The sequence below is a fragment of the Platalea leucorodia genome, assembly GCF_965183815.1.
Source record: "Platalea leucorodia genome assembly, chromosome: 4".
In the NCBI taxonomy this organism is placed as follows: domain Eukaryota; kingdom Metazoa; phylum Chordata; class Aves; order Pelecaniformes; family Threskiornithidae; genus Platalea; species Platalea leucorodia.
The window spans coordinates 5692871-5718064 of record NC_138826.1 but is presented as its reverse complement, the minus strand read 5'-3'; the positions used below and the strand labels follow the sequence as shown (position 1 = coordinate 5718064).

Below are 25194 nucleotides of genomic sequence, written 5' to 3'. Positions count from 1 at the left end.
TGTATGAGATGTAAGCCTTAAAGCATCAATGCCACTTTGAGTAATAACCTAATCAGAACCTAGATCTTAATATGATTTTTGGCTCATCTTTATGAAACCAAATTATTTCAGTTGTTTACAGCCGGGTGTGCTTTTTTCCCATGCCTTGGTATTCTGTCCTGCCTCCTGGCAGTTTGTTTACTGGTGTTGGCCCTATTAATGTCAGTTGGCAGAGATTTTCCTTTTCGTTTGAGGGCTGACAGCCAGCACACCTTTGAAGTCCTTGAAGACTTAGTTGCCTTGGGAATTTTTCGTACTGTAACCTATTTATGTTTTTTTTAAAGTCAGTTTTTGATCATTAACTGAATTCACAACAATCATCTTCTTAATGTCATTAGTAAAGGTTTCTTAACCATGCTCATGGGCACTTAGGGCATTGTGCAATATTTCAATAAACACGTTACAAAACACAAATAATCACAGCATATAAATAGAAAGAGGGACAGTCTGCAAAGAGCTGAACATCAAAGCCTGAAGGAATTTAGGAATTAGAGCTTTATTCAAGCCTACCTTTCAATGCTTAAAAAAATACAAAACCAAAAAACCCAACCCCAAACACAAAACAAACAAAAAAAGAAAATACTTTAGTAGGAACAGACCTCCAGAAGGGTATGGTTTAAAGATAAAAGAAAAAGGCCAGCAAATTGGGGTAACTTTATTCTCAAGCATTCAACACTGGTTATACCAAAGGAGCAGTTTTTAACAGAGAAATCTGTATGGAATTAAAGAGCTGCCCACCTGCTTGTAGGGTACCTATAAGTCAGGATGGATGTTGCGGTTAGATGTATGTATCATCATACACAGGCAGTGGGGATTAAATAGTCAAAGCCATATCATCCATCCAAACTTAAAGCTACCACTTTTTTTATTGCTTAATAGTCAAGCACAGTCTGCTAAACCACTACAGAGTCTGTAAACTTGGAGGATGTTGCATGATACCCATTCCACTTTGAAAACTGTATTTTCTACTAAAACCCTGCACTATCAGTACAGCTGGAAAAATGTGTGTGTGTGTTAGAGAGAAGAGGAACGTATCTCCTGAGAAGTTCTGAATTTCCCTGCTGTCTTCTACAGTGGCTGATGATGGCTCGAAACTGCTGTATGGTGGTTGAGGAATGAGCATCTGCTCATATTAGGTTTGTATTATTGGCGTGTTTATGCCAATTTAGGCTTCCACGTAGTAGCCTATGCCTACTGGTGATTCAAATCTAAGATAAAATTTTACATGGTGGTGCTTGTTTATAGGAAAGATAAACGCACCTCTCGGCTCTCACATGCATTGCTCAGTAATGCCAAAGAGCAATTAGCTATGGTGAGCGTTAAGTATATAATGGGCACATGGTATGCGTGCACACGTGTCCATGTTCGTCTCATCTTTTTTCCCCCATGATACTTTTTCTCAGTGATAGAAGAAAATTTCAACATATTAATACTTTTACTATAGCCTTCAGATTTTATGTTGTCGCATGCTGGTGAAGACCAGTTGATAGGAATTTTTTTTGTTAGCATTCATCAATGAATTCATCTGAATTGTACTCTGAATTTTGTTTATTTGCTTTAAAAAGGTATGTTTTCCATTTAAATGGGCACTTGTTCAAGAGCTGTTGCAAAACTGTGTTACACAATGCAAGAATTCCTAATACATAAGCAACAGGCAGGTGTGGCAAGCTGCTGTAAGCTTTTTAGGTCAGTATGCCATGAATCAGTATTTATTATCTAACTTCTTCGGAGTATGAAATTTTGACCTTTTAACAGCGCAGCTTAGTTTGGGACCGTGCAAGGAGGTGGATTATACGCAAAATACTGTCGCTTCTGAAATCTTGGCGTTTGTAGCCTCTGACTCAAAGTGAAGGCAGCTCTGAGGTGAAGTATTAGTAGTCTCACCATGTACAGCTTAGGCGTCCTTTCTCCTCTTGAATAGCTAAATGCAAAAAAGATTGAAGGCATAAAAAAAGCTGTGTGTTTCCTGTGCAGTTCCCTCATCCATGGGAGCTCTCTTTTTCAAGGGCAGGATGTGACCTTTGAGCGTCTATGGCATTGTAACTGAGATGAAATCATTTTATAAGCAGGGATCAAAAAGCATATTGATGGATACAGTAGTGCCCTGCGGCGTTTTATCCCAACATCGCATGAATCCAATCTGATAATCTGTCAAAGCTCCTATTTAATGCGAGTGAATACTCCCAAACTGCAGTTCTCATTCTTCTACCAGTTTTCCAAAACACTCCCATTATAGTTGTCAGCTTTATGATGATGGGTTCATTTGATACCAAATATTTCTAATAAAGAGAACATAAATCCTTTGGTAAATTGATGTTTGTCATTCAGCAAGCCCTTATGCCTTTCTGGCATTAAGGTCCAAGGAAAGCAGCTTATACGTAAATCAGGGAAAGCACAGAATACTTGTGAAGAAAACAGTAGGTGAGGACACAAGTTTCCTGATCAACGTTCCTGCTTCGTAAAGCAGATTAACATCTCTGAACTGTGATCTGAAACTGCATAGCGGATTATGTGGTTACTGCTGTGGCTGCTGTTCGTGATTAATTGCATTTAAAAGCCCTTGAGATGTTTCACAGGGTATAAATGGGAAAAAACATGTTCTTGAGCGATTGCATAGTGTTTGGGGTGAGCATCCACCCCTCTCATGAGGGCAGTGTATGCTAGTTGGCATTGGTAAGTCACCTGAAACCCATTGTTCACCCCTGAATCAAGGCAGTATCTGGTTAGTATTAAAAGCAGCAACGTTTTGTTCTGAAATCATTCCTCTGAATCTCCTGCCGTGTGTTTTTTGCCTCCAGTATGTACTTAAAAATTTGCATACTTTTCCAGTCTGGTGTTCAGATCATGAAGGTCGTTCAGGTATTGGGATGATTTTATGGGACAGTCCTGTGTCTCCTTCTGCAATTCTGCAAATAAATCATCCCGTTACACCATCACAGGCACGTACACAAGCTGCTTACTGCTTTAATCTCTGGACGGATTTAGAAGCCAAATGGCAAGGATGGATAGGAGCAGCACAGCACATTAATACTCATCTGAAAGTCAGTTGCAGATTTGGCTTGTGCCTTCAGAACATGAGATGGATGCATCAGATAACATGGGAAGACTAATGAAAACAAAGGGTGTTTCTTGCCTCTAGGGAAATACAAAATAATTCTTTGGGGTGTTCCAATTGCTTAGTTGCTCCCAATTTAAAATAAAAACCCTTTTGTCACCGAGCTACTTGAGAAGGGGAAGCTGTGTCAGAACTGTGAGTTTTTTCCAGTGATTTTCAGACATCTGATGGTGCAGACAGGTTTTCTGATGGCCACAATAGGAGTTTGGTATCCAGTTGCTTTTGAAAATCCCAGTGACCTCTCTTGAATACTCAGTGACCATGAGCTTTTGTGTTACAGCACTGCCCAGGAATGCAGAGCTTTGTGGTCCCATTGTTTTCATGTCCGTATCTATTTTATAGCCTTGAGGGTGGTTCAGTAACTCCAGAGTACGTGGGGTCCACTCCTCTGTGGAGCTGATGGACCACAGGTGGTTGCAGTGGAAAGGATGCCTTGAGTATGGTTGTATAGGGCGTATGTAACGTGCATCCACGTTTAGGTGCCAGGCGGAGGCTGGTGGCTCAAGCTGTGTGGGGACACCGGTGGGAGAGACAGGACGAGCCTCGTACCCGAGTTAAACTTCCACAGCAGCTGCTGTAGGCTTACATTGGGGTTAGGACCTTGTTGTCCTCGGCATTTTACAAATGCAGCAGCATGAGACTTCAAAAACCACTAAGGCGGCGTATTTTGGCAGAGGAACAGAGCCCATTTGTTTAATCTGAGAAGATCATACAAGCTAAATAGACCACTGAGAAAAGAGGTGAGAGCAGAAATGGAGGCATCTGAGTACAAAATCCCTTTCGCAAAGGAAGAGCGGGGCAGTGCAGACGTGGACTAAACCCTGCGCTCCTCCAGTGCCCGATCCCCGGGAGCCGCCAGCGGTGGGGCAAGCTGAGCCAGGGTCTGCGGCTACGGCCACGCTTGGAGCAGCAGATCTGCTGCCCCACGGCCCAATTACGTGCATGTGAAACAAGAAGGTTTCATGGATCCCTTTGTCCTAATGATAAAGCATGCTGTCTCTTCTGTGCAAAGAGGCAGAAAGGAAATCTGGGGGCAAGGGTTATGCTGCAGATGACTTTTAAGGAGGGGAAAGATATCCACTCGGAGCTTTTTTTAATTCAGGTGTTTTGCAATGACCCTTCTCCTGTCACTTGAAGAATTCATGACATATTTTCTGTTTCTATTTCAGGCCAAGAACATCCTAATAGCCTGCGGCACAAATACAACTTTATTGCAGATGTGGTGGAGAAGATAGCTCCTGCTGTGGTTCACATTGAATTATTTCGCAAGTAAACAAGATGCCCAGTTTTGATTTTTGTATTCTTGAAAACAGCTGCCAGTATGCCAGAAGTGTTGATTGATGCTATGTAATAGCAAAGAGGTTTTTGAGATGATAAATGTTTGTCATGCTTAAGCATTAAAGATAATTTGAGAGTCGGGGAGGGGGGGAAGTTAAAATTAATGCATGTGTGTTATCTTCTCAATGATAGCAAGTAACAGCAGGTATCCTAAAGTGTTAAAAACCACCAAAGCCTTTTTGGCTGTGTATCATTTAGAATGATTTGTGATCTTGCAACTTTTTGCAGCGGTAAATGTTTATTTCCCATGTCTTTTAGACTTCCTTATTCAAAGAGGGAGATTCCTGTTGCCAGTGGTTCAGGGTTCATCGTCTCGGAAGACGGACTGATAGTGACAAATGCCCATGTCGTCACCAACAAAAACCGAGTGAAGGTGGAACTGAAGAACGGTGAAACGTATGAAGCTAAAATTAAAGATGTTGATGAAAAAGCTGACATTGCACTAATTAAAATAGATTCTCAGGTGAGTTGTTCAAGCAAGACACATTTTATTCCTCTTAATTTAGTATCCTCCTTTCCAACAGCTATTGCTAATTTTCATGTCCGAAGGAAAGGCTAGTAGTTTAGTGGTCTGAGGTATAGAGAATCTTTGAGCTAGGTGGATACACATTTTTAAAAGCCAAGTTTGTGGTTGGTAGTGGTTAATTTTATCACCTCTCAGTGCAGTGCAAGCAAGTACATCGCACTTTTGTATGCATCCTCAAAACAAAAACCAACGCTATTTCCTGGCTGGTTTACACACAAATATAACTTTCTCCCTCTGAGAAGAAATGGGGGTTGTTCCCTTGTAGTTGGTGGAGGGATGTATTAGTCTTTCTTGTGTGCCTATACTGAAGTCACAGATTGCTTTTAGAAGATCCATTTGTGCCTGTGAAGGGCTGTGCCACACTGATGTAGGTATTAAAATGGGAAAATATCTCAGGAACCATCCTGAACATGCAAATTAAATCCAGCTTGGAAAGATGCTCTTACACTGCAAGTGGTTATCTGAACAAACGGGAATGCAGCTTCCCATCCATAGTCTTCCTCCACCTCAAGCATGAGGCTGTCAGCGTTATTCCTTCTCCTGCAAGAGCAGAAAAGCTGTCATGCGGTTCTGCACACATTGACAGCGTAGCGCAAGTGGAATATTGTGTTGAAATACTACTGTGTGATGTACATGCAATTAGATCCATGTGATTGCTTGGGGTGTTGCTCATATTGGTTTCCCTTATTTGGACCGTTAGTTAACGACTTCCAAATTTAATGGGCAAGAATGTTTCATTTGAAACACATGACTCAAAAATGTGTAGATCTTGCAGTGTTGTTTTAGTTCAGACCTATTCCCCGGTGAGGTCAAAAGTGTTTGTGCCAGAGTTCATGACTAAATCAGACGTCTAATGCAGAACTCTTGGATGACCCAAGATATGAAGTGCTCCTGCTGCTCCCTTGCCACCTTTGTCATTTAAAGGCTCCTTCTTTTTTCTTATTGAAAAGCTTCTTAACAGCAGCATGGCAGAAAACCTTAACAATACCAAGAATGGGTTTTTGCCATGTTGTTTTTTCCTGTTTTCCCGAGGTAACCTATTTACACATTTACCAATCATTTATTTTCTCATTTTTATATTAAAATAAGCAGAAGCCAATCTGCAGTAACAAAGCAAAGGGAAAGATCCCTAGGATGAGAACTGGCAGCGTTAGGCCGAGTAGGATATGGCAGGGAGTGAGGGGCAGCTGGAAAAGTGATTTAAAATTGGAAGGACAGCGTGGTGGGGAAACTAGACCAGAAAATGCTGGTGAGAAGGAAAGGACTTGAGGAGATAGGAAGGTGAGCTTCAGGGAAGGAAGAAGCTGGTAAGTCGATGAGAGGAGACATTGAACTGATGTGACAGATTGTTTTGAGGACTTAAGAAGAGAGCAGACATAGAGTTTTATTTTTGGAGCCTAAAGAAGTGGCTCCAAAATTCCCCTGGTAAGCTGCTTGCGGGAAGGGAGAACCGGGAAGACTGGAAGCAGCTTGGAAAAAAGAGAATGCAGCCAGATGAGTTGCCTCTAGTGAAAACTGCTGCTACACAGGAGTGGAATTGGTGATTCTAGTTATGACCTGAAAGATGGCAGATACTCTTCTTTTTTAAAAATTACTGCTGTGTGATTAAATGATAGTCACTGTCGTCTTCCATCAGTTTAATTTTTGAATGTCATTGTGATCCTGTTTTGCAAACCTAATTGTTTTGCAGCATTGCAACCTAATTCATTTTTATATATATATATATATATATATTTGCAAATTCTTTAAGGCAGGAACTTTTCCTGTCTTAGAGCTATCTAGAGCCAAATCAGCTACGTTTTTCTTTTTGGGGGTGGAGAGGGGAGGAATTGATCCGTTAATATTCAGTTGTCTATGAGAAAAAGGGTTGGTTTTAATGAAACTTTGGGTAGTGTCTCAGTGCCTGGAGGCTGAGCTCTTGCAGAAGGCGAGTGGGCCCCTGCTGTCTTCCTTGCACAATGTCGGCTTAGCACATCCATCTGGGTAGCAGGAGATCAACTTTCAGGTCTCTGCTTTAAATTAGATAAGATATGGATATAAACTTGGGTCTGACATCCTTGCTAAGTGTCCTGTCGGCTGTACAATCCAGTGCCTCATGTGTTGTTCCCCCTGGCCCCTACCTGTTGCACCTCAGGCTAATTTTGAGAAGACTTGGGGAAAACTTCTTGTGTTGCTTGTTTTTTTTTCTGGGATGAGAGACCAGTTTTCCAGCTAGCTCTAGTGACATGGTACTGGGAAATCCCAATCCAAGGTGAGGCCTGAGGCACTTCTGTTTGCAGGACAGGTGATGCTTTGCACTTGGAGAATTAGAAACACAAAATTTTAAGTGTTCACGGAAAGTTAAAATGAAACCGCGGTCAGCTGAGAAGTTGATTTGCAGGCTGAACTTTCATGTGACATTTTTATATAACCATTCAGGTTCAGTGTTTGAGCTTTCCTTTTTGTACTGAAATGCCTTGCAATCATTCAGATTCATAAAAGGCTTTTCAAAATCACAGAGGTAATAATTTGTTGGAAGTTGAAATGTGTTTGACTAAAGCAGTCAATGTAACGGTACAAATAACCCTTGAAAAATCTGGATATAGCATGAAAACCATCCCTAAGAATTTTTCTGAAGTAAGAGGTGAAGTTCTTCCTTTTGAATAAATTATTTGAAGGTGACATCAAAGATGCAGAAATTGTTTTTTCTTCTGTTTTTCTGTGGCACGTTAAGGCAGGATCTGAAGGATGAAGAATGCCTCTGTGGTTAGGAACAGAGCTGGGCTTGAAGTATGAGTTTAGACTGTCAGCTGGTATTCCTAAAACTGTTAAGATTTTGCAGCAGCCTGCATGCTGTTTTTCTTTAAGCTGTGAACATCTGGCCAAAGGCATTACTAGAACTAATTTAGCTTTGCTGAGTGCAATAGGAAATGAAAGAGGGTGGTAAAATCTGGGCACCAGTAAGAACGAACCATTTCCCTGATTAAATTCTTCTCCATGGAAAAACATCTTGCAGTCAATGAGGAACAGAAATCTTGGAGTTGTTCTTCTCATCCTAAAACACGCTTATTTTTACAGTCTGTAAAAGAGAGAAGCTGTGTTTCTTGTGTCCATAGTGAGACACAGCAGTTTGCTGAAGTGTTGAAAGTAGGATGTAAGATCGGAGTCACGTGGTGAATGCAAAGGCAATATAACCATCCTTCCAAAGGCAAACAGCTTTGAGGAGACGGCAATACTAGAAAGAAATGGTTGCAGGCAGTTTGGGTATGAACATGTAAAACTTATAAAACTTCCCTAGAAAAATTTGGACTTCGGCGGCGTAGGCAGAGGCTGATGAAATAATCCATCCTGTGTGGCACGTGTGATACTGCAGTGAGCCTGAAACCCATCAAAAATATTGCACAACACTCCAAAGCTAGCAGATGCTTTTGAGCTGGCAAAGCTTGATTATGAAATTCATCTCAAGACAAATAACTACCTTGTTAAATGAGAATGTGTGAGACAGCTGCTGAAAACTGTAAACACCAGAAGGAGGAAAGAAAATTTTAGGGGTGGTTTAATGGGCAACGTCAGGGTTAATGGAGGGTAGAGGTATGAAAGAGCCCTGTGTCCTCACCCAAATCGAAGCTGGAAGCCGAAAGTAGTGGAAGGTGGAGGTAGATGTCTGCCTGGAGACCCCTTTCATCCCTGGAAATTGGACTCTGCCCTGCAGAAATTTCTCTCGGTGGCAGGTGCCTATGGTTTGGCAGCGAGTACAGAAGGGGGTGAGCATGGTGAAGAACTTTGTTTTGCGGTGTATCTTTTTCCTACACACTTAAAAACCAGCCGTGAGACACTTGCCACTGACTCTGAAGTAGCACCTATGTCAGGGAAAACATGCCAGGGCCTGAAGATTTTTGTTCCTCAATGTGACCAGTTACGGGCTTCTGTATCCCAGGCAGGATTTGGCATCTAAGTGATACAGCAGTAGTGGGTTTGTGACCGATCTCTAATTTGCGGTGGTACTTCAGCCCATTTGCTTAAGGTTTTCCCTGCTTTTTACTAATAACCACTTAGTCTGACACTTCTAAAACAACAAGGCTTTCTGCCCTCATTCCTTCGGTGGTTTTGTGAGGCAATGCAGCGCCTGTATCTTTGTGGTCAGAGGGGATTTGCTTTTTTTCCCCTGTGTGTACAAACTGGAGGAAGCAGGAAAGCAAACTTTCCTGTTTGTGTATCAATATTTTAATAGCCTGCATTTTGAAAAACCAAACTACTTGAATACCAGATGTAAGTGGCTTTTCTAAAATGCTATTTGACTTTGAAATCTGTCGCTTCCTCTCGAGAGCCTGAGGAAGCCCACATATTGGTTCCAGAAGTCTTCAGGACTCACAGAAATGAAATAGCTTGTAAAAAGCTTGCATGTTAACTCCTGTTTACTCATCAGTTTAGGCAGCAGTGGTTTCCTGCCATCTTCAGCTCCTAGTAGCCCTCGCTGCGGGGATGATGTGCCGGTCCAGCTCCCCGCATGGCAAAATGCTCCCGCACCTCCAGCATGGGTCTGCCAGCACCAGCGTGTTTTATTTTATTTTAAGGGAGAACAGCAATATCTTGCCAGGTAATTGAAATCCTGGTGACATAGCAAAACAACGCTTCATCCTTTTTTCTATTTTTTTTTTTTCCTGTAAGCTTCCCATGCTCCATATTTAGATAAGGAGACTCAGTTTTGTTTTTCTAACTATAGATGAAATACTTTTGGAGCCTTGTAATGCATTCAGCTTGGGTTTTTCATTTTCTTTGGCGTTTAGTCAAGCAGTTTCTAGATTATAGATGATACTCTACATTTTTTATATGCTCACGGCCTGTGTTTTTATTTTGCCATAACGTATTCTGAAAGTCAAATAGTTTCATTAATGAGAACAGAAATGCAATTCCCAGGGAAGTTACATGTTTTGCCAGAGTTACTTACAGCTGAATTAGCGTGCCATACAAGCATCTGTTTCTTTTCCACCTAAAAATAAAAAGCATGAAGGAAATCTGTCTTTCTTTTCCACCTAAAAATAAAAAGCATGAAGGACAAAAACAATTTGAACGTTTGTCTCCTCTTCAACAGTTTGTTGAACTCCTTCCTGCAAATTTGTGATCTTCCTTCTGCAAGTGAAGGGGATTACAGAGCAGAGAAGGGATTTACTTGCTTTCAGTGCCAACATAGAGACAGCTTCACTTATTTCATGGATGAAAAAGTTCCAACCAAAACACCTACTGGTTATGGTCGTCTGCCTCTTGGTTTTTATTCCTCTGTGGCACTGGTTGTGCCCGGTGGTGGTTACATGCTGCCTCTTCTTTTAGCTTCAGAGCTGATGTGTCAAGGCTCCGCTTATTTTACCCGACCCGAGCTACATTGCTAATGTGCATCAGGTGAACATCTGGCTCCTGGCTGATGGTGCTGTTCTTCTATACTTGTCCTAATCTCTTGTGCCACGATAGCTGCGTCTTACTGTTGGATGAAGCCTTTTCTTGTGGTGGTGTGCAGCTCTCCATCTCGTGGGAGTTATGTTTATCCAGGCTTTGAGTCAAATCCATATATAAAAATGTCTGAAGCCCTTTGGGATGAGAAAGGCTTAAAATATTAACACTAATTAATGTCTCCTTCTCTGGCTGGGTGTAAACAGTGAGTCATGTGCCACTTATGGTTTTGCATGTTTAGTCCTATTTCTGTGTACTTGCGGAATGCCTGCTTGCAGATTTGTTTTATCGAGTAAACATGGATCCCAGCAAAGCCCCGAGGCTTCATCAAATGAAAAACGGAGGGAGGAGGGAAAGAAAAGACGTTATGTGTTGCCCAAGGTCATGCAGTGAGTCACTGGGAAAGCTGGTTAGGTGCTGGGTGTTTCTGGCTCCCTGTTTATTGTGCTGCAAGGCATGCTCGTTTGCCTGGGGTTTTAATTAACTGTTGTGGCAAATCTATAGTTAACCAAAGAGAATCACGAGTTGCAACAGTAGTTACGTCATCCTGATGACCATCAATGTTATGTAGAAATTGAAGAGTGCCCCTTTATTTCGTATAGTTACAAAGGGCCCTAGACCCAAGCACTTAAACTTGGTTTACAAGGACTGCCTTAACATCCTAGGCAAGAGCTTGCCAGTGGAAGGGTGCGAGGGCACAGGTAGGGTGTCCTGATACGATTCTGGTTACAACCGCTGCTGTACGTGCTTGCCCTGCATTTCCAGCGCTTCTCTTGCGGACTGCAGAAGGACATATGTCCCACTCAAGCACTTGATGCCCAGGGCTTTTGATTGGTTTTATATTGATTTCCCTTCAAAACCACCTCTACAATTTAAATAAATACTGGGGGGTTTTTGACAGTGGAAAGTTTAGTTCTGAATGTAGCGATGTTATTTTTAAGCTTTTCTATAGAGAAAACCCAAAATTTAAAGCCAATACAATGCATATATTCATCATAACCAATTCTTCATGGCATTTACTTGTAGAGGCACTAATGGGAGTATTTACGTGCAGTGCTGTTAGTGTGCTCTGCACCACACTGCGAAATCATAAGGAATACCATTTCAAGTAGTACGCAGACCTGCTGATTTTCATTTACCATGTAGACTCCCAGACCTTGGAGCTCTTTTTCAACTGTGCTCAGCATCCTTCTCGTTCTTTAAGTGTGATAGATGCCCATGTGGGTGGTCCTCCCATCCCCTCCTCATGGCATGGGGCTATGTAACAGGTGAAAATTAATTCTCTGGGTTAACAGAATATGACAAATCAAATGCATTAGGTACATTTGTAGTTATCTTGAGATAGTGTATTTTTACATAAGGCTATATCTCTTCTAGAAATGTACTGCATACAGAACACATTTTCCAAAGCTCTGTTTCATAATATGTGCAGAGCAAGGCGATTTTTGCAACTGATTTTTGTTCCTAGCAAAGGAAAGGTTAGCCAAACTCTTTCCAGAAGGCGTGTTGAATCACACGGGTGACCCACAGCCAATCCATACAGCGTTAGACTTTGAACTGAAGCCTAGCTAGTATAGGCACAGGCTTGAAAACTCAGCACAATCAAAAGTAATTGTATTAGTCAGAGATTGTTCATGTTTTTTCTTTTTGCTGCCAAATGCGATTTTGGCTTCATGACTGTTTTTATAACTCAGGAACGTTGTATAAATCTTTAACTTTGTACACAACAAATCTTTTTTTTTTTGCTATTAACGAAGAAAAAAAAGATTTCTGTTTTCTTTTGCTTGTCTGTGTTTCGTATGCTGATAAATGTCCTCTTTCTCTAGAAAGTATCTGTTTTCGGTGCACTGGGATACAAACAAAACCCACTTTTTGTGTTGGTTTTGTTTTTTTTTTTTGAATAAGGAAAAGCAGTACCAAAAAGAGATGCTCTTCTTGACCAACGACATCTTGCAAACACGTGTTACGTAAGCTTAATAGCATCTGGCAAGAGAAGGAAGGGCCAGGGTGCTCCCTCTATCCAAACAATACCCATATGGGGCTGTTTGTGTTGCATATACTGCGTGCTTCCCAGCACAGCTAATCGTAGCTGCCTCTTCCCCGCTGTCCCAGAGAGGTCCCTTGGAGTCAGGGCTGTGGTCTGAGATTATGAACTACTCAGCAGTGTTGCCTTGGGATGTCGCTGCTTGTCTGCCGTGCTGCAAACACGATGGGGAGACTGGGTATCGCCGTTGAATCCTTTTCAGAATTGAACCACAGCCTTAGTTGAGTTTATCTATGGCTGTGGCACTGGTAGGGACCATGGGTAATTATTATTTAATAGTGGGGCATTGCTGGTTGTGAACACTTTCCTCCGAAAGATAGAAAGGGAAATGTTTTTCTCCTCACTGTGTTGCCTCTTCTGTTGCTCTTCCAACTGATTCTTTTTAACAAGCAGTTGGTTAATTATTTTCTTGCTGTCTGGACACTGAATGATAAGTTTCCATCGAGCATCTTATCCTGTCTGGGATTTGGCAATGAGTTTTATTGAAGCAATCTGTTCATCTGAGTAAAATTTTGGTGGTGGAATTGTAACAAAGTTGGATAAAGGATACACAGGGCCAGGCTTGTTAAATATTAAAACCATAACTTCTGTATTTGCAGCAGCATATAGTGATGACTGATGCCTTTATTTTTTACTTTCTACTTTACAGACATTGTGTATCTCCTAGGACATTTGAAATAAAACTGTAGGTGAAAAACACAAAGTGATGGGCATTTGGGTTAGTGTTTTTTTTGTCCCTAAGGGTGACTTACCAATACAGACTTTCAAACTACTGTGACAAAAGACGTCTAAAGAGCTAGCTTTCAATTTCCAATTTAAACACATAATATTCTCCCTTTTTGCCAAAATTTACTAATGATTCAGCTCTATTAACTTCTGAAATAAAATTATCACTAACTTGGGAATCTGTATGAATAACCAGGGTATACTAAATATTACTTTGTTTCTTTGCTATGTGAGCACACAGCATGTACCTCTTGGGATCCCATCAAGTATAGGTGCATAAATCTGTGTGCTTTGGAACAGGTATGGGATGAAAAAGGCACCTTATGGAAGTTTTCTGGAAGTGATGAATTACAAGAAGGGGTATTAAGCCAATAGGTACCTCCATTTTAGGTACACAGCTTAAGAATACCTCGAAGATACCCTGGTTTTTAATAAAGTGACTATGTTACCCGCTCCTTGGAAACTGGTTTAAGTTAATCTCTAGGTGGGGCTTCCACTGCGTCTAGAATCACTGGCTTGTTTTGAAAGTTTATACTAACGCCTTTTTCCTTTTGGGGACGGGTTTGCTGAGCAAAGGAAAGAATTTTGAAGTGGGGCAGCTTAGAGGAAAGCTATGTTAAAGTTAGGTTTGCCAAGCAAAAGATGCATCCCTTCAGACTTTCTCTGTTTTGATTTCAGGTTCAGTAGCTTCCTAATCCTCCAAATCCTTAAGTCGAAACCTGAATTTGTACATGTCGAGGTCCATTGATGCTAATAGAGGTAGTCTAATGACACGATTAAACATGTAGTTAAATACCTGGGAAGGGTCAGGATCATTTGGACAACAGATTAAACATAAAAGGAGTAAAAAAAAGCATGTAGCATCACTGAAGGGGTAAAGACTGGTTTTTAAAAATGCAAAGCAAAGTAGAAATGGAGCTCAACGTGTGTTTTACAGGCAGGTGATAAATAAAGGCAAAGTATTTATTTGAAATATAATGTTTCAGAACACCCTTCTTAATTACTTGGTGAGTAGGAGGCCTTAAGAGCTTCCCAGCTGTTTTCTGATTGCTGCAGGGGGGTTATTGGTCCAGTTTGAATCATTTGTTTTCCAGTTTGAATCATCTGTTATCCAGCCAGTTGAGTTCCTGTGCAGATACAACATGTCATGGAGAAACCATACTCAGTTCCCTTGATGCGTTGCATTAGCAAGGGTGTGTGGATCCAACCTTCCCTCCCCCCCTTTTTTTCTAATTGCTGTAAATTGCAGTGGTCTCTATTGATGATGGATTTTAAGAATGTTTTGTGTCTTAGTGGGAACGTCTTCGATAACGTGATAGTTAATATGTTTAGAGATAAGATCTTGAAAAGAAAATATAATGGTAACCCCTACTGTTATAACAGAAAAATTCCATAAAGTCTTTAAATCCTAACATCTTCAGAAGACGACATTAGTGTATGTAGGCAATGTAATTATTTAGAAGAGATAATCCATTGAAAAAAAAAAGAAGGTGAAACATTAGCTGGTGTCTTATGAGAATATAAAATGCTTTTAACTATACATATGCATGTTTGATACACTTCATCTGTTGCTTTCATGACTCTTTAGTGTTCGCTCTTAAACAATATATTTTTTTACTTCAGCAGCTGTTGGCTGATTATTTCAAGAAGCTGTTGGAAACAACTCCTTCCTAGTATCATCAGATGTTTGCTTTGTACAGCAGAGCATAAATATTCCTTTGGTCTTCTAACTTTTTTTACTCTGCTCTATTAATGTATTCTTGTTTCTGTAGAATTTGTTCTAGTAGTGTCCTAACAACATTTGAAATTTTTTTTTTATTTTATTTTTATTTGTAGGGTAAATTGCCAGTTCTTCTGCTTGGTCAGTCTGCAGACTTGAGGCCAGGAGAATTTGTGGTCGCGATTGGAAGTCCATTTTCTCTTCAAAACACAGTGACTACGGGGATCGTCAGTACCACTCAGCGTGGAGGGAAGGAGCTGGGGCTCCGCAACTCTGATATGGACTATATTCAGACCGACGCCATCATCAACGTATGTCCTGCTCTGAGCCTCATCCCCTGCAGCCCTTAAATTTCTTGAATAGTTGCTTTGAAAATTTCACCAGTGATATAGTTCTTAAGAACAGTGAGCGTAGTTGGCTTTTCTTTTATCCATGTAAATATGGACATCTGCGCTGCAGCAGCACTTGATTGTTATTTAAAAATCCCCCAAGGAACCACACCAAGTACAATATCTGCCTTCACTTCAGAATTTTTACAGATTACAAGGGAGGAGGCAATATTCTCTGGCAAATGAGTATCTTTTCGAAATCCCTCATGTTTTCTAAAAAAGAAGCCAAGCTTAGTTTAAGGACTCAAGTTTGTTTCTGCATTAAGGCAAAACAATAGTTCTTGTATTTCTACTGTTGGCCTTGTAAGAAATCTTCACTAACAGTTCCCAGAGCTGTCCTGAAATCTTAAGTTGCTAGTGTGGTACTATTAAAACAAAAGAAAAACCTTGGCTTTCTTAACTTACTCTGGCAAGAGAAGAAGGACTAAGTGTTTGCAAAGCTCAGCTAAAAGGGATGATGTTAAGACTGTTCTATTGCACATATTTAGTAGACAATGAAAAAATTACTACAGAAATATCTCAAAAATTTCTTTCATGTTTTGCTTGCCATGAATTAAGAGGTAGATACTAAAACATGTTCTTGCCATATGTTTATTTTCAGTATGGAAACTCCGGAGGACCCCTAGTAAATCTGGTAAGAGTTTCTTTAAGTTTGTTTGCTTAGTGTTAAGCTTTTTAATTTTTACTTTTTAGTTTAAAAACAAAACAAAAAAAACCCAAACAAACAAACAAAACGCCGCACCAGAAATGTGATTCAGAGCATTTGATATCTGGCTGACTACACCAAATTCACATGGTTCTTACTAATCACTTGTCTGTGTTTATGCTGGCAAATCACAAGATACGCTTGGATTTCAATATTTAAGGTGTTTACGGTTTGCATAGTTTCGAGCAAGTGTAATGCACAGGTTTTTTTTTTGCCCATGCCTTGCAAAAAGTAAAAAGCACATTTTTAAAGTTGAGGCATTTGCACTCACTGTATACCATGCAGCTGGCACTTTTTTTTTTTGCCTACTGAAACTCAGGTTATCAATTCAAAAACATATCTACCCCTTTATTTTGAATCACAGTGAGGCAGTTGAAAAACCCCTGTATTTCTCAGGATACTAGGGTTTATTTGCTGATACTGTAGAGCATAGCCAGAGCTGACCTTGCAGCTGCGGATAAGCCCAAGAGAGAACAACTGAAGCAGGCTGCAAAACCCAACTGCTGCGTGAGAGCTCTCAGGTGCGGGTACGCGGGGTCGAACGGAGGAGAGGCAGTGGTCCTCAACGAGGGATGGCACAAGTTAGAAGAAAGAGCTAGTCAGAGTTTCTGTCTTGGACATCTGGCAATTTTTTTTTTCACCCAACTTGCAGTACAATTTCAGTGCCAGTAACTTCTATTTTAAAATTTGTAGTTAGATAGTTTTTATTTGGGATAGATCAGGGAAGGAAGCTGCTGAGATTTCAGAATCATCAGGTGTCAGCAGAGATGTTTAATCTGAAATTCTCACTTGGAGTCACATTACTGGGAAGAGCTTTTGATTTTGGTGAACTGTCATTTTTCTTTATATTATTATGCGAGATTTGCTCAGCACCTGGCCTGCCGGTTGGTGCCATGCTTCGCGAGGTGCCTGCCGAAATAAACAGGCTGAAATTGGCTGTAGAATATGCTGCAAGCTGGAGAGCTGCCCAATTCTGACCTCTCTTCTGCTAATGGCGATACGAACATCGACATTGTTTTCCAAAATTGTAGAACAGTTTTTTTATCTATAGATGATTCAGAGAAATTAGACTTAAAGAAACCATTTAGAAAACTGAAAAACAGCTACGGAGTATGGTGTGTGAATTTGCCTTTGTGATTGCTTGGAAGAAATAATCCATTTCTCTTCAAGATGTTTCACATTTGCTAATAAAAATTTCTTATTTCTCCAGGATGGTGAAGTCATTGGAATTAACACATTAAAAGTTACAGCAGGGATCTCGTTTGCTATCCCATCGGATAAAATCAAAAAGTTCCTGACTGAATCCCATGACAGACAAGCTAAAGGTACTGTACTTCACCACTTTGGAAGAGAAAAATATGAAAATAGTAATAAAACAGAAAGTCAACAGCCGTTGAGGCTCTCTTTTTGGAATTGATCAAGCAATTGATCAAGACCTGTTTTCCTTTTTGTAGGAAAAGCTATAACCAAAAAGAAATACATTGGCATTCGAATGATGTCTCTAACTCCTAGGTAAGTAAAAGTGGTGGATCCTCACCTTCCCGAAGTGTGGGCACTGCATGCATTTGGACCAAGCTCATGATCAGCAGAAACAACCAGGAGGTTCGAACCAGCAGCGTGTACTTCTCTAGGTGCTGGTGACAACGTCGCAGCCAATTTTTGCTGCCTTTTTCTCTGCATCTGCTGCATGGTTGAACTCTCCTGTAGACTCTACGAGCTAGTTTATAAACAACTCCCTGGCTTTTTCTTCTCCTTAATGCTTCAGAAGAGAGTAGTTAGTGATCGGGAATTTGTCCCAGGGCTCTATTAGCATTGTTACCATCAGTCCCGTGCTGTCATGAGGGTCGAGGAGAAAACAGGACAGTATGTTTTCAAGACTTACAGCCGCTACATGCATATTTCCGTTTATACAAAATTATATTCATTAAACAATTCACTTAATGTAAAATGAAGCTTTTGTGTGGACTTGCTTATTCATACTCAAACCAGAAGAGGCTCATGAGCAGGTGATATTGCGTCCTGTGGAAATAACTAGAAGTTTTTAGGTGTGCAGGTGCTGGATCAGAGGTATAACCAAGCATTGAAAACTGAAGGGGTTTTTTTAGGAGCTCAGGATCTTCTGGTTCTAAAATAACGACCAAGTTTTGAAACGTTTTCTCAGATCCTCTGTATCTATTGAAATGATTGTCTTTACCAGAAATAGGCATAAAAAGCTGTATGCATGCAAAAAGGGTCATAATTCTTGAAATACTTTTAAGGGTTAATTTGAATTGTAAAGGGTCACATCCACATGTGTAAAATACCTCAGCTAGTGAATGTTAAGTGAGTTAACTAAGTAAAAATGCATGATTTTTTTTTTTTTTTCCATCTTGTCAAAATATTTTTGTTGCTGTTTGTTCATTTTCCAGCAAAGCTAGAGAGCTGAAGGATCGCCATAAAGACTTTCCTGATGTTGTCTCTGGGGCCTATGTTATTGAAGTAATTCCAGAAACACCAGCTGAAGCGTAAGTTGAACTACTTTTTTCTCAAAACCACTGCCACTGACTTAAGGGGGTAAGGATGGAGTATGTTCCCTGCTTAACTGGCTATCTTGATTATGCTAAATTAACAAAATTACAACCATCTGATAGCTATTAGGTTGTCTGCTGGAAATTGGTTTGTGGTTTCAGTCCAGTCCCCGATGGGCAATATTGTGAATGTATCAGTGTATTGCAGCGAAGCACTGTCAGCGTTCCCGGCTGAAAGGGCAAGGATTCAGTGGGTGTGAAAACTCAATTTTTATTTTTCTCAGCGATTGCTTCCAAGACATCTGTTGTACCGATGCCAGTGCTGAATAAAGATGTTTGCTTGTGCACACTCCCCACGGCCCTGCTGGTCACTCCTGTAGGACAGCGAGGCAGAAGCTTTGCTTGGATGGACATGTCCATCTCGGCCCAAGCACCTCAGTGTTGGGCAAACCCACCAGCTCTCCTGGCATGCCTCCACTGGGGGAGAAATCCTCTCTTGGCACGAGATACTGTTCCACGTGAGAGCTTTGTCAGGAGTCACATTACGGGGAAGGGCTTTTGGTTTTGGCCTACTGGTCTTTTTCTTCGTGTTATTCAGTATTTGCTCAGAACCTCGCCTGGTACCATGCTTCACGAGATGCCTGGCTGAAGTACAGCATCTGGTCTGTGGTCACTGGCACTGGTCTGGCTGGCTCTTGCTGGAGACACTTTCCCTTCAGAGTTTGGTTAATACAAAACTGCTTAGTAATCCAGGGTAGGAAATAGGAAACTTTATTCATTTTCTGAAACTAGAGGTTATTTAAGAGAAGAGTAAATCTTTGTGGCAAGGAAGAGGCGTGTGTAGCACCAAAGGCATGTAGGCAGAAAGCTTCTTGGAGCAGGCATATGTTATCTCTTAGGGAGACTGCGAGGATGGTTGGATGTTATTTTTTTGTTACAGTTTGGATGCCAATGTAAGGCGTACAGCGTTAGCTGTCTGGCTTGCTTTCTAAATTATCTCTGCTTTGTGTAGAAAATTCTTATTGGCAGCGCTGTTCGTGCAGAATACTGGTGTAAGTCTGCAATGTGAAATTAAACTGCAGTTAGCATAGGAATAATGGGGCTGCTCCATTGTGGCACTGAACTTACTGCCTTGGCATGCAGGTCCAGTCTGAAGGTGCAGAAAAATCATTATAGGAATACAGATAATAGCAGAGAGTGGGAGAAGGACATTAGAGAGAGGCAGAAGAAATGTGAGGCAATGTAGCCTCGTAACTTGAAGGCAAACTCAAATCAGGACACTTCATCCGAAGGCTGGCCTGGCCATTAACTTGCAGCCCATGTTTGCTCTGTCTCCCCCACTCCTAGTCCCCTGGCCTATGGATTTGCCCATTCTGCTGCTTTCCTCTCCAGTGCACGTTGTGTAGCCCTGCTGGGCAGGGGATGAGAGCAGTTCTGCAGTGACCCATCCTGGGTATGAGTCGAGAGGACAGGCTGCATGAGAGACCAAGATAATCCAGAATAGTTTGTCCCATAGAAATGTTTTAAGCCATGCCTTCAGTAGGCAACCAGATTTGTTGCAAACGTTGGCAAGGCATGCTGCTTGCAGGAGACACTCATGTAAGACGTTTTCTGCGGGCGGAAGAGGCTGATGACTGCTCTGTGGTTTTGTGAAGAAGGATTATGCTGAAGGGCTGAATCATGTCTGATCTGGTTACTTGGTTAACATTTCCATAACTTGGAGCCAGATCGTTGTGCAAGACCGGGCAAGATGTTGTGGTCGATGGTATCCCTCACCACCCCATTTCTCCGTCCCGGCAGCAGTCTCAGGCAGCTGGGCAAGAGACCCAGGCCCCATCTTGCTTTGAGTCGGGAGGGTTTTGTTTTTGGTTTGCGTATGGTGCTGAGGTCAGGAGAAGGGATTCTGAGGGCTTACGGGCAGGTGGGCAAGGGGACGGACACGCATGCATTTTTGGTGACGGGGCTAGATCACTGTGTGTGTTATCCTGCTTAAGGTTAAAATGCAAAGGTAAGGTGAAGTGGCTGCCAATAAGCTATGCGTGGAGAACAGCATGGGTCTGGGACTGAAACTCCTCATGTGTTAACACACGGTGCCACTCAGATTGCTTTGCTATGTATACATGAATAAAAGCTTGGAAAATTTCCCCTCTAAAATGAATGCCTTGTTGCAGTTATTTTAAAAGAAAAATATGCCTCTGTCTCTTCTACCAAACCAGCATCTAGGATCCTTATTGCAGAATTACTGCGCTATTTGCAATAGTGAATTCCTTCAGAGACAGTGAAATATGGGATTCATCAAACTTGTACCTCCATCCAATTTCTGAGGTTTCTGCATTGTATTGTAATCTTCACCGCTTCATAAATTCTGATTGCTTTTTGCATGCCCGCTGTGTCTCTGTGCAACTGCCTTTGGGTGGGACATAGGAAAAATCCAGCAATCTTTTTTTTTTTTAAACAATATTGTAATGACGATAAAATGGCAATTATAATAACACATTGCTGCTTTGTGTTTTCAGTGGTGGCCTGAAGGACAACGATGTGATTATAAGCATCAATGGACAGTCGATAAGTTCAGCCAGTGATGTCAGTGACATTATTAAAAAGGACAGTACGTTGAACATGGTTGTACGCAGGGGCAACGAAGATGTTATGTTAACAGTAGTTCCTGAAGAAATCGATCCCTAACTAGAAACATGAGCTGGATTTCATGTTTTCTTTTAACAGCGTTGGACTGCTTCTATTCTCTCTGTGCTGGTACAGGAAACGTTAGACTTCTGACCAACATTCTGCTTGTTCAGTGGATTAGTATTGGCCAACAGAGTAACTTCTAATAGGTTTAAGATGCAAAATCAGTGTAATTTCACATACTCCAGATGATAATTTTTTTCCTTCTGTATTATGTATGCAATGTATTCTTTACCGGCTGTTACATTCCCCGCTTAACAAATCTCGACGTTTGCTTCCCTGTGTTGAATAGAGTTACCATTATTTCCGCTAAGATTTAAACAAAACCCACGCACACAATGTGTGTTGTGGTATTCAGGTATTTATAGGTTAGCTGTGTTTTAACTGGAAATACCATTGTAAAGGAGCAGTTGGTTTAAAAGAAAACACAATTTGGAAAAAGAGTTTGGTTTATAAACACGAAGAAATCCCAGCCAAAATAACCTTTTGAGGATCCCACGCAGGATTTTAATACTATGATATTTTCCTAGTGTTATTAAAAGAATTCAACACTTCTTTTTGTGAGTGATTCATTTGGCTTCCCCTTGTGGAGTGTTTTTCTTTGAACAGCACATCTGCCTGAAAGGATGTCCCGATGGTCTCCTTTTTATCACCATAAACCAAAACACTTATTTTTCAGTATGTGCTTATATTTGCGCTTTTGTGCATCTGCTTTTCTTAGCATGGCTGGCTCGAATTTGTCATATTGGCTGTCGCAGATTGCCTGTCTTCCAGATGTTAATACATTTTCCTTATTGTTTTAATTACAATGTCACCAATGCCTGAAATCTGTCCGCTATAGAAATTGTCATATGGTGGATCACAGATCCCACACCATTCTAGTTCAGATATTAGGATGTTTGTAACCGTTGTAGATCTGGCCTTAAGCTCTTTCAAACAGGTTGTTTTATTCACAATCTTGAGTGCTGGTGTGTGTATAATAGGACCTGGTTTTGCCTAGGATATTGAGCATTCCTCTAACATAGAGACTAGTCTTTATACATATATTTATGGATGCCCTTGAAGCTTGGATAGTGAATGGGATTGTCTTACTGTGAGGGAGAACAATCAACCAAATTTAATTCCAGTGTAATTACTCATTGGGTGAACAATAGGCTAAGCAGCTTTTCCTGTCCTCTGTTGAAGTAGGTATCTCGGAGAATAAATCCGAGGGCTGTGGACAATTTTTGTGACTGTCATTCCTAAACATGCTCTTTCGCAAAACTGCTTCTTAAAGTAAAGTGCTTCTTGAAAGTAAACTGCTTCTTAAAGTAAAGTTCTTCAACTGGGAAACTGGCAGTTTATGATTTTTAAAGACAGGGCTGTATTCCACGCAATTACAGCAAGAAATCCTCTAGACCCGGATCCCTGACAGTGCTCCTTCTCCCACCAGCTGTATTTCAGTTCTGTTTCAGGCAGGTTATCCCAGTTTGGGGAGCCTCTGTATCCCCAGGCACCAGTGTCTGCCCCTTATTCACCTGGAATCACTATAAATTTACACAGTCAGGCAGTGCGTTGACACTTGACGTGACTGAACGCCTCATTACTGATTTACCTGTTCCGTCGCTGTGGTAAATCACACGTCTGAAAATCTGCCAAGATATTATGGTGCCAAGAGCTGAAGGTCTATGCTACTTTCTAGCATGAAAGATGCAAAGTAGAATGATCTTGTGGAGTTGCCTTGTAGTATATTTGCACTGCGAGTTCATCTTACCGATGTTGGTTAATGTTTCAGCTTCCTGTTGAAGTGGTATGATATTTTGCAGACCATCCGCGCCCTGTGTAGTGCATGGTGTGGTGACATACAGCTCTTGGCAAAAATGAATTAAAAAATCCCACCCACCTTTTCCGCTTCTGCACCTAACCCAAATAACAAAAATTAAACTAAAGGCCCAAAGTCAGGAAATTGTGTTTAAAAACTTTAAAAAGAAGTTATTTTTGATCTGCCTTTGTATTTCAAAACAAGTAGTTGCATAATTTACAGAGCTGGTTGATTCTCTTTGTTCCTATTGTTTGTTGTTGTGGTCTCTTAATATGAGATTATTTTGATTTTTTTTGCTTAGTTTCTAGCTAGCCACTTTGGGCTTACCGGTGGTGTCCCTAGCACAGCACGTCCTTATGCCTGTGCGTTACATAGCTGCTGCTGGGAGGCATAAATGCCGCAGGACAACGGCTCAGGTTTGCATGTGCAATAGGAACGGGGCAAATGAACTTGACTTCTGTAAATGGTTTTCCTTCACCACTGGCTTAGTGAAATATTTGACCAGATTTCTAGGCTGAGTAGTCAAGGCCCGTAGCTCCATCTAGTGGGATGCAAGATGGTTTCTTATTGCAGCCAGTCATTTTCCATCATATATTTGAAAGTAGTTTTCTGATTTATCTTTTTTTTAATTATTTATAATTAATTTCTTTGCGTCAGATATCCAGAACCACATGCTTATCCTGAAAAATATTTAGAAATTACTCTTCTAGTATCCAACCATGTTTGCAGCTACCCAGATGGTTTCTTACAATCAAAATTGTCTCTAAACGTTTTTTAAGTATTTAAAATAAGATTACTGACAAGCAGAGGCACAGAAGCAAAGTTTGTCTTTAATACAATTAATTAACATGTATTTTTGATGTATTATTGGGTTATAGATTTGGAATGGTTTTTGTTCTTTGTTGCTTCAACGCACAGTGCTTTCCAAAGTGCAATTGAAAATACTTTGTACAGAATAGCTTTGGCACAGTTTGTATAAATATCAGTTTCCTGGAAATTTTAGCAAGCGCTGGACGCTAAATCAGGGAAATTGAACGTTCTGGCTTGATTTTCAGTATTTTGGAATGTCTGAAATGGAAACTGGAGTTGCTGCGTATGTGATGCCGAGTAGATGGCTATGTGTGGCTACGCTCAGGGGTAGTTTTGAAAAGCTAGTTCACTTATTCCATGAGGGAAATGTCTCGAGCCGTAAAAGAAATGATCATGACTAACAATTGTCTGGTTTCTGTGGCTTATGTGCCAAGCAGTAAGGTCCTGTGGTTTCAATACCAGAGGACTTTTTTTTGTCTTCCCCCCCCCCCCCCCCTCCCTCCCCAGAAGTATTTTGTATTTATGTTAAGGAACCTGAGGATATTTTTAAAACTACATCTTTCCAAATTACAGAGAGAGAGACATCTAGTAGGGCATTGGATTATATACATGTTCTTATCGTATATGAGAAAAATAGTGTAGAGGTGATGAAAACTGCAGTTGCAAATACGCAGGAGAACTGGTGGTGGTCAAGAAGGCAGCAGTCTCCGTCCAGAGCAGTGACTGATGAGGGCCACCGAGTATTTATTTGCATGCCATGGTAGGTCACTGCAGGAGTCCTTTTCGTCCTTGGAGTGAGAAGAAAGAAATGTTCATCGGAGGTTCCAGGGATCTCCTTGATTGAATTATATTTGAGATTATTCCTGCTGTTCCTAAATTCCCATATTATTTTGCACTGTTTCCTCTTACAGCCAGAAAATAAGGATCTGGCTTGGCATCCTTTACTCAGTTTCCCCCTCCCTTTGCTCTAACTCCCTCCCTGTTAGCACTGCTGATGACAGTCACTGAAAGGAAACCGAAATCACACCCTGGGCTGACGTTAAGTCAGACTTTGAAGTTAAATGTCAGCAAGCTGTTGTGAGGCTTTCTTCACACCGAGAGGCAGAAACGTCCCGAAGAGACAGGAAGGAGCCAGGCAGAGAAGTGATGGCTAAAGGTCTGCCTCATCTGGCTGTACCCTCGACTTTAGGATGCAAACCTCAGCCTGGCAACCTCCCATCCAGATCCCAAAATTCAACCAGCATCAGATAAAGTTATCTGGAAGCGAAGGGATTGGTAGCATCAGCCATAATGTGAAGGGCATCGTCATTCTCGACTGTATAGAAATGCGTAGCAGAAAGCTTTGCTGATTTTACATTGTTAGT

General features: G+C 41.1%; 1 protein-coding gene across 1 annotated transcript in view; it reads left to right on the top strand.

Moving 5' to 3' along the window:
- The window catches only part of HTRA1 (HtrA serine peptidase 1), a 34674-nt gene extending 12911 nt beyond the window's left edge, over positions 1-21763 (top strand). The window contains exons 2-9 of the mRNA XM_082308830.1: positions 4324-4423; positions 4751-4955; positions 15049-15243; positions 15923-15955; positions 17238-17352; positions 17482-17539; positions 18436-18531; positions 21051-21763. Of these exons, the coding sequence (XP_082164956.1) occupies positions 4324-4423; positions 4751-4955; positions 15049-15243; positions 15923-15955; positions 17238-17352; positions 17482-17539; positions 18436-18531; positions 21051-21219 (971 nt within the window). The 3' untranslated portion in view covers positions 21220-21763. The remainder of the gene's footprint in view (positions 1-4323; positions 4424-4750; positions 4956-15048; positions 15244-15922; positions 15956-17237; positions 17353-17481; positions 17540-18435; positions 18532-21050) is intronic.
- Positions 21764-25194: the final 3431 nt, after the last annotated feature.